The sequence below is a fragment of the Oncorhynchus mykiss genome, chromosome 1 (assembly GCF_013265735.2).
Source record: "Oncorhynchus mykiss isolate Arlee chromosome 1, USDA_OmykA_1.1, whole genome shotgun sequence".
NCBI lineage: Eukaryota > Metazoa > Chordata > Actinopteri > Salmoniformes > Salmonidae > Oncorhynchus > Oncorhynchus mykiss.
The window spans coordinates 10,304,930-10,318,946 of NC_048565.1; the positions used below are offsets into that span (position 1 = coordinate 10,304,930).

The 14,017-nt window shown below is 45.7% G+C and overlaps 1 protein-coding gene across 19 annotated transcripts in view; it reads right to left on the reverse strand.

Annotated features, from left to right (window-relative positions):
- LOC110522842 (receptor-type tyrosine-protein phosphatase S) overlaps window positions 1-14,017 on the reverse strand; it is a 402,253-nt gene that overhangs the window by 84,603 nt on the left and 303,633 nt on the right. For 11 of the 19 annotated variants that reach the window (XM_036939683.1, XM_036939692.1, XM_036939708.1 and 8 more), the window contains 4 exons: window positions 13,412-13,438; window positions 10,925-11,042; window positions 1,536-2,129; window positions 392-486 (listed from right to left, as the gene is read on the reverse strand). In XM_036939683.1, coding sequence (XP_036795578.1) covers window positions 392-486; window positions 1,536-2,129; window positions 10,925-11,042; window positions 13,412-13,438 — 834 coding nt within the window. The remainder of the gene's footprint in view (window positions 1-391; window positions 487-1,535; window positions 2,130-10,924; window positions 11,043-13,411; window positions 13,439-14,017) is intronic. The other 8 variants (XM_036940380.1, XM_036940421.1, XM_036940519.1 and 5 more) reach the window with 2 other exon arrangements.

A 14,017-nucleotide genomic window follows, 5' to 3' on the forward strand; every position in this document is an offset into this window, starting at 1 on the left:
GTCTGTCTGTCTGTCTCTATAGTAGTGGAGTAGTATACTAGTCTCTGTCTGTCTCTATAGTAGTGGAGTAGTATACTAGTCTCTGTCTGTCTCTATAGTAGTGGAGTAGTATACTAGTCTGTCTGTCTGTCTGTCTGTCTGTCTGTCTCTATAGTAGTGGAGTAGTATACTAGTCTCTGTCTGTCTCTATAGTAGTGGAGTAGTATAGTAGTCTATGTCTGTCTCTATAGTAGTGGAGTAGTATACTAGTCTATGTCTGTCTCTATAGTAGTGGAGTAGTATACTAGTCTGTCTGTCTGTCTGTCTGTCTTCCTGTCTGTCTGTCTGTCTGTCTGTCTGTCTGTCTGTCTGTCTGTCTGTCTGTCTGTCTGTTTATCTGTCTGTCTCTTACCGTGCACCGAAATGGGAACCGCCTCTCAACAAACTTCCATGTTAGCAACACCGTTGTCTTGGTTACCCACTTCACCGTGAAGTTCTTTGGTACATCTGTTGTGAGAGAGAACAGAAAGCAGAAGAAAAAGGAACACGACAAAAACAGAGAGGATGTGTTTAGTTTGGAGAGCTGGGGAAGTGAGAAGGGAGAGAGAGATTAGAAATAAAAGAGTAGGTCGTTTTTGTTGTTTTCCTTTTCCAATCCTCCTCTGGATTGGAGTATTGAGCGGGCCATGAGCCGTGCTGTGATAGGCTGTGAAGGGGGCAACTCTATTGGTTAGACACATAGCACCGGAGACCCATGGCGCACAGACGGACCCATGGGGCACGGACATGCCCGCTGGCTGGCCACCAGGGCAGTGCCAACCCATTTCTGCACACCACATCTTTCTACAAGACAATACCCCATCCCAGTGAAAACCAGGAGTCGTTGACCCTCGTGGTTGTGGCGGAAACCGGTTCTTTGGCGCTCTGAGCCTGGGTTGGCACTGCCCACGACATGCTGCCCAGCGGGCACAAAGACAAACCCAAACACAGCATGCCCACAGTCATTAGCAGTGCATCAGGGGGACGCCATGCTGCACGCCCATCCCATAATGTGACAAGGGGAGGGAACAGAGTGGGGGAGGGACTCAAAACAAACTGAAAAACAAAGAAAATAAAGAACCAAAATCTTGCTCTTGCTAACCTAAATGGACTGAAAACAAAGTCTTTGAGTGACTTAAACACAGAGGTCCTGCTTCTTTTTTGTTGTTGTGCAAACTAGGGGGTGTGTGAGTGTCAGGTTGCATTAGCTGTGTGAGTGTGCCTGGCTGCAAAGGGCAGCGAGGAGTCTGACAAGCTGTCTGACCGACTTGCACTTACCTTGAACGCAGCAGCTCCTCCCCTTTTTCAAACTGACTGACTGTAACTTACTGACTGGTTTTACCTTTGGGTTAGTGAAGTGAGTGTTCCCCGCAAACATTTTTAGGTTCTAGGATTTTTGTCGTGGAGAAGAAGTGAAGGTGATTGGAGGGGGAGTTGTTTTCATTTTTGTGTTGTCGCTTGTTGTTATTTTTGTTTGTTTTTCCCCCCGGGTCGGGAGAGAAACAGGCAAGCCCTACCTGTCTCAAACGCCACTGTCCGATACTGGATCGGCGGGCTGTAGGGCCCTGGACCTACACTCGTGTGTGCGCGTATTTTCACGTCGTACGCCGAGTTGGGTTTGAGGCTGTTGAGCACGTAGGTGGACTGGCTTGCGGGCAGGCTGAGTTCCCGGGGCGTGCCCCCCAAGCCCGTCTCCTGGTATGCTAGCGTGTACTCTGTGATATCCCCGTTGCGCTCTGCCAGCACCGGGGGCGACCATGACAATTCCACCGAGCAGCAGGTCACGTTGGAGGATTCTCTGATTTGGGGGTACCCCTGGGGTGTGTGTTCGGGCACCTGCAGTTCGGCTGTCGCCTCCTCACCGAAGCCCCCCCGACTCTTGGCCTGGACTTTGAAGAGGTAGGTGGCACCGCGGTGGACACTAGCCACCGTGTACTGCCTCTCCTGGGGGGTGAACTCCAGACTAGCCAGGGGGGACACGTCTTTGCGGCCAAACTGAAGCCGGTAACCCTGCAGCCCCATGCCAGGGATCATAACATCGGGTGCGTCCCAGCACACCACGGCCGACGTCTCTGAATCCTGAGCCACCGACAGAGAGGGTGGCCCAGGCACTGTGGAGAAGGCAAACAAACAAAACTTTTATTCATCTATATTTTTCTCTAAAAGGTTACAAGGTGTGTTTTTGAAGAGAGAGTACGATTTGTGGTTTGTACATCTAGCTATGTCAATAAGTAATAATAGACTGTGCTGGAAATGTACAGTGCTCTCTCCCTTTCCCATTCTGCAGAATATGAAGGCTGCTCGTATGCGTATGTTTTGTATCGGAAAAAAACATATTTTCTTCACTATAGAGAGCCTTTTACTGGGGTGAACATTGGTTTTTAACAGACCTGGGCAAAAGGTTAGGCATCGACAGAGTCAGTATAAACTGAGACTACTAAAAACAATATTTTCAGTGACTGGGTTACACCTTCAACGGCATAATGTTGGACAAGTAGACCTATATATTTCTGTCTTTTTATTTTGACTCAAGTCAATTCAGATAATTCAATTCCAGGTTCAAAGGTCCTGTCAGGAAACATAATGACCTATTTCTCCTATTGATGAATTGATATTCGGCATTGGCTGAGTAGTGAGTACAAATGGGAATTGACAGCAACACTACAGTGTCAGTAACACCACAGTGAGTGTGTGAATTTCTGCAGACAGAATTATGTGTGCAGTCTAGTACAGACATGCTTAGACACTTCGTAACACACACCTACCCCACTACTAAACAACACCACTATTACAACAATACACTACTATACTACCTCACCACTATACCACTCCACTCCTATACTACATTACTATACTACTCCAATACCCCACCACTATACTACCTCACTATTCCACTATTATACTACTCCACCACTACACTGCTATACTATTCCATTACTCCACTAGACCACCACTATACTACTATACAACTACATCACTGTACTACAGCATTACTCCACGACTATGCTAACTCACTAATCCACCATTATACTAGCTCACTACACCAATACTCTAAACACATTCTACTCCACTAACTTACTACTCTACCACTATACTACTCCAATACTCCACTAATCCTCTACTATACTACTACACTACTTTACTATTCCACAACTATACAACCCCACTAATCCACTACTCCATTACCCCACGACCCCACTAGTATACTACCCCACTACTATACTACTCCACTGCTATACTACTCCACTACTCTACGACCCCAATACCCCACTACTCCACTATTATACCACCTCACTACTATACTACTCCACTAATCCACTACTATACTACTCCACTACCTCATTAATATACTGCCCACTAATCCACTACAATACTAATCGAATAAGCCACTACTCCACTACTATACTACTCCACTACTATACAACCCTACTAATCCACTACCCCACCACTCCACTACCCCACTACTATACTACTCCACTACTAAACTACTATACGATCCCAGTAATACACTACATATAATACCACATGATCATACCAATCCATTACTATACTACCCCACTACTATACTAATCTACTACTACACTAATCCACTACTACACTACTCCACTACTATACTACTCCATTACTCCACCACTCCACTAGTATAATATTCCACTACAATACTACTTTACTACAATACTATTACACTAGTATAATACACTACCGCAATAATACACTGCCCCACTACAACACTACCCCACTAATCCACTACTATAATACTCCACTGATATACTACTATATGACTCCACTACTATACTATCCCACTCATCCACTACCCCACTACTATATTACTCCATTCCTCCACTACTAACCTACCCCACTAGTATCCTACTCCACTACAAAAATAATCCATTACCCCACTACCTCTCTACTATACTACCCCATTACTCCACTACCCTTCTACTATACTACCCCTCTACCTCACTACTCCTCTAAAATCTTTCCCCACTAATCCACTATTTTAATACCAAACTATTATACTTCCCCATGCATCCACTACCCCTCTACTCCACTACCACTGTACTCCACTACTATACTACTCCACTAACCTACAACTCCACTACTCCACTACCCTACTACCCTACTACTATACTACTCCACTACCCCACTACTCCACTACCCCACTACCCAACTACTCCACTACTCCACTACTCCACTACTATACTACCCCACTACCCAACTACTCCACTACTCCACTACTATACTACTCCACTACCCTACTACTATACTACTCCACTACCCCACTACCCAACTACTCCACTACTATACTACTCCACTACTATACTACTCCACTACCCCACTACTACACTACTCCACTACCCCACTACTCCACTACCCTACTACTATACTACTCCACTACCCAACTACTCCACTACTATACTACTATACTACTATACTACTATACTACCCCACTACTCCACTACTACACTACTCCACTACCCCACTACTCCACTACCCCACTACTATACTACTCCACTACTATACTACTCCACTACTATACTACTCCACTACTATACTACTCCACTACCCCACTACTCCACTACTATACTACTCCACTACCCCACTACTCCACTACTATACTACTCCACTACCCCACTACCCCACTACTATACTACTCCACTACTATACTACTCCACTACCCCACTACTCCACTACTATACTACTCCACTACCCCACTACTCCACTACTATACTACTCCACTACTATACTATTCCACAACTATACAACTATACGACTCCACTGCCCAGCTACTATACTACTATAATTTTCCACTGCCCTACTACTATACAACTCCACTACCCTACTACTCCACTACTATACTCATCCACTACCCCACTACTATACTACCCCACTACTCCACTACTATCCTCCTCCACTGCCCTACTACTATACAACTCCACTACCCCACTACTATACTACTCTGCTACTCCACTACTATACTCATCCACTACCCCACTACTATACTACCCCACTACTCCAATACTATCCTCCTCCACTACCCTACTACCACACTACTCCACTACTATACTACTACACTACTATAATGCTCCACTACCCCAACACTATACTACTCCACTACTCCACTACTACACTACTATACTACTTCACTACTATACTACTCCACTACTACACTACTATAATTCCCCACTACCCTACTACTATACTACTCCACTACCCCTCTACTCCACAACTATACTACTCCACTACCCTACTACTCCACTACTACACGACTCCACTACTCCACTACCCTACTACTCCACTACTCCACTACCCCACTACCCAACTACTCCACTACTACACTACTCCACTACTATACTACTCCACTACCCTACTAATATACTACTCCACTACCCCACTACTCCACTACTCCATTACTATACTACTCCACTACCCCACTACTCCACTACTCCATTACTATACTACTCCACTACCCCACTACTCCACTACTCCATTACTATACTACTCCACTACCCTACTAATATACTACTCCACTACCCCACTACTCCACTACTCCATTACTATACTACTCCACTACCCCACTACTCCACTACTCCATTACTATACTACTCCACTACCCTACTAATATACTACTCCACTACCCCACTACTCCACTACCCTACTAATATACTACTCCACTACCCCACTACTCCACTACCCTACTAATATACTACTCCACTACCCTACTAATATACTACTCCACTACCCCACTACTCCACTACTCCATTACTATACTACTCCACTACTCCACTACTACACTACTATACTACTTCACTACTATACTACTCCACTACTATAATTCCCCACTACCCTACTACTATACTACTCCACTACCCCACTACTCCACTACCCTACTACTCCACTACTACACGACTCCACTACTCCACTACTCCATTACCCTACTACTCCACAACCCTACAACCCTACTTCTCCAGTACCCTACTACTCCACTACTCCATGACCCTACTACTCCACTACCCTACTACTCCACTACTACACGACTCCACTACTCCACTACTCCATTACCCTACTACTCCACAACCCTACAACCCTACTACTCCAGTACCCTACTACTCCACTACTCCATGACCCTACTACTCCACTATCCTACTACTCCACTACCCCTCTCTCCGTTATACCCCTTCCCCTTTGTACCCTCTTATTCCTCCACTCTTATTCTTTATTTCTCTTTTGAATAGGCCTGTTGTGGGCAGGGGTTAATTAGTTGGAGCAGTAATGGAATAGCAGCCTCCAAACAGCAGTGAGATGAATGTGTTCATTACTCCCCGCTAACAAACTATAGCTCAGCCCCGCAACTAGCCTGTCTTGTTTAAACTTGACTCTCCCTCCTCTCACATCTACTGCTTAGAAAGCCCCAATGAGGACATCAGAGATAATAGCACTGAGGTGTGTGTTTACATGATAGGCCAGGGACTACTGTTAATGGAGAGGTAAGGGTCGGTGGGGTTAATCGACCAAGCTGATTGGTGCTAAGGGAAAACTGGAGGATGGAGAGAGGAAGAGGAGGAGGGAGGATGTGATAATGACAGTTCCCCGTGTTGAAGGTGACAGAGAACCGGGAGCCTTCTGCCGCAAAGAGGGGACAGCGAGGGAGGAGTGGGGGATTGTGGACACCTTGATTGTCTCCCTCTTTCCTCCTCCCCTCCTCCCTCTGTCACTCCATTCCTATCCACTCAGCCTTTCTCAATCACTCCCAGTGGAGCTGGAGGCACATTTCCCATCAGGACCAGCTTTAGCGGTCGCTGTTCTCTCTCTCTCTCTCTCTCTCCCTCTAGACAAGTAATAATGTACGTCAGTGGAGGCTGGTTTGGGATGAGCTATAGAAGGACAGACTCATTGGGACAGCAGGGTAGCCTAGTAGTTAAAGTGTTGGGCTAGTAACCGAAAGGTTGCAAGTTCAAATCCCCGAGCTGACAAGGTACAAATCTGTCGTTCTGCCCCTGAACAAGGCAGTTAACCCACTGTTCCTAGGCCATCATTGAAAATAAGAATTTGTTCTTAACTGACTTGCCTAGTAAAATAAAGGTACAAAAAAAAATTATGACTGGAATGGAATAATGTGGTTCCCATGTGTTTGGTACCTTTTCATTAATGCCATTCCAGTCATTACAATGAGCCCATACTCGTATAGCTACTACCACCAGCCTCCACTGATGTACAAGTTTCTATAATAGTGTGTCTGTGAGCCAAACAAGATTTTATTATTTTTTAAATAGATTCAACCATGTAAGCCATTAACCTGCGGTTACAATTTCCAGGAAGATATATCAGGGGTCGTGGGTCCACCTCACTCTACTGTACTGGCCTGCGAGGCGTTGTCTAAGGCACTCCATAAATGCTTGGCTGCATTTTCGCACGCAATTGATATCGGTGGCAAAGGGGGCATGAGCGGACCAGCGGAAGAGGGCAAACATAATTGAAAATGCCTCCCCACATATACCTAATTTAGCTGTGGTGATGAATAATCGCCTCGGCCACGCTGAGAGATGCACAGCTATTTTGACAGCAAAGGTCTTTCGTAATCCATTGCCAACCCATATTTATATTCCTCTATCGCGGGTGCAATGATGTCCGAGGAAAAAAAACAGGGTTCATTGTTTGTAACCTTTGTTGTCGTAATATCCCAAACGGACGTGGTAGTTTCACCATTAAGGATACCAGCTTTAACTTAACACCTATTTTAAGGACTATTTCTATATCTTATAAAAATACAGAAGAAATCAGGACAGTAGAAGGAAAGTCATAAATATGCTACAAGCTTATTGGCCCCGCCAGCCACCAGCGCTACGTAACCAAACAGGAGAAGGGACAGCCAGGGGGTCTGTGGAGGCTAGTGGTGTCCAGACGGTTTCTTCCCAGAGTATTCCGGGGTATTCCCAGAGTATTCTCGGCTTCTCTATACCGCCCAGGCAGAATGGGGAAGGGATGGGAAGATGCAGAGGAGGAGGGGGAAAGACCAAGGGACGAGGACTAATGAACATTTCTGACTATTAGAGCGGGAGGGGAAGTGGACCTTGGTGGCCTTGGAATGTTAATGGAGTTAATGGACTGTCCTTCTGTATGGTTGACAGTGTAGTATGGATTACAGTCTTAATGTCAGTGTTAGAAATAGATAGTTGTTCTTAATAGTTAGGGATTGGAATATTCTTAAATCGGTTGTAGGTAAGAGCTTGCTTTTAATTTTTTGTATTTTTATCAATCACATATCACACTTCACCATTAATTTCAAACCAATTGGATGCAAATGTCTGGTCCTTTCTTTCAAAGTAATTAACCTCACGTTCGACCATGAAGGTTCTTAAATATTTAAGAGCCCTGAAAGCGATTTGAATATCACACAACACCAAGTTCTAGGAAACAAACTGTTATTACTTAGTAAAAAAGGAACACATTGAAACACAATGGAAGCTAAATAATGCACGAAGACTGAAGACTGCGTCAAACCTAGACTCCAACACCTACAGCAAAAGTAGCCGGCTGCACTTTGAGTTTGATGAAATTATTCTATCCTCGATTTTCACAATGTTTTAGGTTGAGGCATTATCTATTGAACAAAGACTTAAGAGTTTGACAAAGCCATACTTCCAACAACTTGGAATTTCTTTATTTTGCTGTCTTAAGAGTCTGGTTGCCTTTCTGAAAGATAAAAAAAATAGTCTCTCTGTGTGTGTGTGTGTGTGTGTGTATGTGTGTGTGTGTGTGTGTGTATGTGTGTATGTGTGTGTGTGTGTGTGTATGTGTGTGTGTGTGTGTGTGTGTGTGTGTGTGTGTATGTGTATGTGTGTGTGTGTGTGTCCTTCCTGTCTGTGCCTCTGCCTTATCAATAGCACAAGGCAAGGGCTTAACTTGTCTGAAAGCACAATGTCTCCCTGAAATGGGCCTGGGAGAACCATGGCAACCGTCTGGGCCACGATTTGACTGAGCCCCATGGCAGAACTGGAATCTGGTAGCTCCACTGTCACATGAAAGGGGAGTTGGAAGTACTTTTTACCTCCGAAGGGGCTGAGGCTTCTCTTCGTCCCTTTTTTGTCTGCCTCACGCTCATTTATTTATTTTGGTCTCTTTTCCGCATTTCAGTAATGAAAAGCGAAAGGGGGATTGGATTTAAGGGAGGGATGGATGGTATGAGAGAGACTGGCGTATCAGTCAGCGCAGGCCGACAAGCGAGGGAGGAGAGAAGTGACAGTACCAGGGCCCTTTGTCGTCCGTCATACTGTCTGATACCAGTGATAGGCACACCTGTCAAGATCACGACCTGTCAAAAGAGGTGTGTGTGTGAGTCTGCTTTCTAGTTTGTTTTCTATTGGATGTTTGAAGGCCCCGAAGCAGACTAGCGTGGATGCATTCACAAAAGAGCCTCATATCTTAGCTCTGGCGGCCCCGTAAATGCTTTCACGGCTCTCTAGTCTTGCAGGTATAGGCCGTGTTCACGGTAGCTAAGCTTTCGGATTCTTATGAGGCTCAAGTGACCTGGTTAACGTTGGCTTGGAGACTGGTGTTTAAGAGAGAGGAAACGAGGGAGAAAGAGAGACTCTGAAGTCTGAGTGTAGCATTATAAAGAGAGAAAGAAAGAGACTCTGAAGTCTGAGTGTAGCATTATAAAGAGAGAAAGAACGTTTCTGATGTCTGAATAAGGCCTCAAGCAGTAATCCACAAGCCTTGGGCCTGAATGGCAACGGAATAACCTGTTTGGCCCTGTCCGGGGGTATCATCGGATGGGGCCACAGTGTCTCCTGACCCCTCCTGTCTCAGCCTCCAGTATTTATGCTGCAGTAGTTTATGTGTCGGGGGGCTAGGGTCAGTTTGTTATATCTGGAGTACTTCTCCTGTCTTATCCGGTGTCCTGTGTGAACTTAAGTATGCTCTCTCTAATTCTCTCTTTCTCTCTGAGGACCTGAGCCCTTGGACCATGCCTCAGGACTACCTGGCATGATGACTCCTTGCTGTCCCCAATCCACCTGGTCGTGCTGCTGCTCCAGTTTCAACTGTTCTGCCTGCGGCTATGGAATCCTGACCTGTTCACCGGATGTGCTACCTGTCCCAGACCTGCTGTTTTCAACTCTCTAGAGACAGCAGGAGTGGTAGAGATACTCTTCATGATCGGCTATGAAAAGCCAACTGACATTTACTCCTGAGGTGCTGACTTGCGGCACTCTCGACAACTACTGTGATTATTATTATTTGACCATGCTGGTCATTTATGAACATTTGAACATCTTGGCCATGTTCTGTTATAATCTCCACCCGGCACAGCCAGAAGAGGACTGGCCACCCCTCATAGCCTGGTTCCTCTCTAGGTTTCTTCCTAGGTTTTGGCCTTTCTAGGGAGTTTTTCCTAGCCACCGTGCTTCTACACCTGCATTGCATGCTGTTTGCGGTTTTAGGCTGGGTTTCTGTACAGCACTTTGAGATATCAGCTGATGTACAAAGGGCTATATAAATACATTTGATTTGATTTGATTTGAAGAACCAAATCTGCCAAAAACAATGTTTACTACTATTTCCTGTCATCCGCCATTCCGTCTGTGGATAGCTTGCTGAACATTTATAGATTATCTTCAGTGCCCTATCCAATTCCAAACATCCAAACTTCCTCTCCAGCGGCAACACAACAACAAACAGGTCGAATCGAAATAGGATGGTTTCTGTCTTTCAAAAGAGAGTGGGAGGGGAAGTTTTAATAATTTTAATTTTAATAAACCCACAACCGTTTCATCGATAAATATTGGATTGGTAGAATTCTTTCCAATATAGGCAAGGTAACAATTTACTTAAGGCCTGCAGTTGTAATGCATTATAATGCGGTACTAATGCATGGTAATGAGCTACAATAAAATTAAAGACTGACCTGCTCCTTTGGTTACCACCAGTTTGGGTTTGCTGCGTGCTCCATCTCCCTTCGTGGTGTACGCAGCTACTGTGATGGAGTAGGTGGTGTCCGACTGTAGCCCTCCGATGACCATTTCCTGTAGGAAACAGGAAGTAGACTAAATGTATCAGAACACCGGTCAAAACATGTGACCATCATCACCTCCGCAGCCAACCACCTTCTTTTACCATTTATTGTGTCCTGCTGCTTTTTACCTCTGGATAAAATGTTTAACCTACATTGTCTGAGGCATTAGCCAAGCTACACTCACAAAACAACTGAAATTAATAATCAATGTATGCATGCATTCTGGCTGGCTGACTGGTCAGTGCAGTTTTCAGGTCAGACGTTATTTTGTCTGGTTCTCTTGAGAGAGGAGGCTTTGATCAATGCTGATAAATCTTTCAGTAGAGGTGCCTGGCTAGCTAAATGAATGCAGGAGGTTTTCAGACTGGTTGGCTGAGAGATGGAGAGGTCAGCAGAGGAATAGGGGGGGACATACAGTCTCTTCTGTTTTCACAGGGAAGATGGCGGCATCCATATCATATATACCATGCAAGTGCAATAACACTGTGAATTAAATAAAAGGGGGTGGCAATCATTGATATTTCACACTAAATCTAGGCAGGGCACCACCAAAGAAAAAAAATAAAACAACACACACCATCACAACACGACACCATGACAACACGACACAACACCATCACAACACGAGATAACACCATGACAACACAACACAACACCATGACAACATTACACAACACCATGACAACACAACACCAGGACAACACGACACAACACCATCACAACACGAGATAACACCATGACAACACAACACAACACAACACCATGACAACATTACACAACACCATGACAACACAACACAACACCAGGACAACACGACACAACACCATCACAACACCATCACAACACGAGATAACACCATGACAACACAACACAACACCATGACAACACGACATGACACAAAGTAGCACAAAGTCGCATGATTAAGCAGTCCAGTCACAGGGAGAAGCAGCAGACAGATATTGCATCAGCCACCTTCTCATCAGCCGCACAGCTAATTAGCCTTTACTCTATCTAGGACAGGGGTGTCAAACTCATATTGCTCTGTTGGCCACATTCAATCTTCACTGAGATCTGGAGGGCCACATTCAATCTTCACTGAGATCTGGAGGGCCACAGTCGGTCTTCACTGAGATCTAGAGGGCCACAGTCGGTCTTCACTGAGATCTGGAGGGCCACAGTCGGTCTTCACTGAGATCTGGAGGGCCACAGTCGGTCTTCACTGAGATCTGGAGGGCCACAGTCGGTCTTCACTGAGATCTGGAGGGCCACATTCGGTCTTCACTGAGATCTGGAGGGCCACATTCGGTCTTCACTGAGATCTGGAGGGCCACATTCGGTCTTCACTGAGATCTGGAGGGCCACATTCGGTCTTCACTGAGATCTGGAGGGCCACATTCGGTCTTCACTGAGATCTGGAGGGCCACATTCGGTCTTCACTGAGATCTGGAGGGCCACATTCGGTCTTCACTGAGATCTGGAGGGCCACAGTCGGTCTTCACTGAGATCTGGAGGGCCACATTCGGTCTTCACTGAGATCTGGAGGGCCACATTCGGTCTTCACTGAGATCTGGAGGGCCACATTCGGTCTTCACTGAGATCTGGAGGGCCACATTCGGTCTTCACTGAGATCTGGAGGGCCACATTCGGTCTTCACTGAGATCTGGAGGGCCACAGTCGGTCTTCACTGAGATCTGGAGGGCCGCACTTAAAATGTATTATATTTCCTCGCCGTCAAAATTAGCAAAGAAATTGTTTTTTATACATGGCCTTTGGGATTTTCAATGCTCCCTGACTGTCTGACTTTCGCTTCGATGTTAGTTAGCTGGCAGAGTGAAAAGACTATATATGTAACAACAATTCAAGCTCAAACGGGACAGATATGCTCAAAATTTGGAATTTCAATTGATTACTATAGATTCCCCTTGGGCCAATCAGTGTCATTTTCTAAATGCTGGATCTCTATAGCAACATGTATCATTCACCCAAGTTTCGTAAAAATCGGGCCAGAGGTGTCTGTGACTAACTATCGGACGGAGACAAATCCATAGTCCCCGCTCCGATTTCATCACAGGGGACAATCATTTGTTTTTACTCAGACCCCTCGCAGGCCATATGTTTGACACCCCTGCTCTAGGACATCAATACTGGAGATGGGTAGGGCTAACTTGAGAGCCTGTTCATAACATACAGTGCTAGGGCATTACTGATAAAGCACCATAATATCAAAGCTCTACTGAATAGGCTGATGTAAACCCTGTCTTTCTTATAGATGTGAAAAGAGCTAGGGTGATGCAATACACAGTGCTTTTTATCCCCCCCTCCCTTTATCCCCCCCCCCACTGTACCATAGCACTCTAGCGACTCCATATATATACTCACATATTCGGCTGTATCGTCTGTTTCCCACTACCCCCCCATATAGAGGAGAGTGCAGGAGAGAAAGAGAAAGATTTGTTAAAAGAGAGAGAGAGAGAGAGGGAGGAAGAGAAACTCAAGAGAGGGGCAGCATGTTGATAGGTGGAAAAGAAGAGGGTGAGAGCACAGAAGCAGGGTGTTGTGTACGTGCCAGGCCAGAGAGGGCTAGAGGAAAGCTAGTCTGTGCTAGGGAGTGCAACTGAGGCAAGGGGAAGAGGTGTGAACTGAAGTCTATGGGGGCTGTCTGTTTATATTTTTTTTAGGAGATTACTGTATCTATTTTCATAACAGTGCATTACTTGGGGGCCTCCCGAGTGGCGCAGCAGTCTAAGGCATCGCAGTGCTAGCTGCGTCACTACAGATACGGGAGACCCATGAGGTGGCGCACAATTGGCCCAGCGTCGTCCAGGTTAGGGAAAGATTTGGCCGGCTCGGGATGTCCTTGTCCCATCTCGCTCTAGCAACTCCTTTGGCGGGCCGGGCGCAGTGCATGTTGACACGGTCGCCAGGTGTACGGTGTTTACTCTTACACATTGGTGTGGCTGGCTTCTGGGTTAAGATGAGCATTGT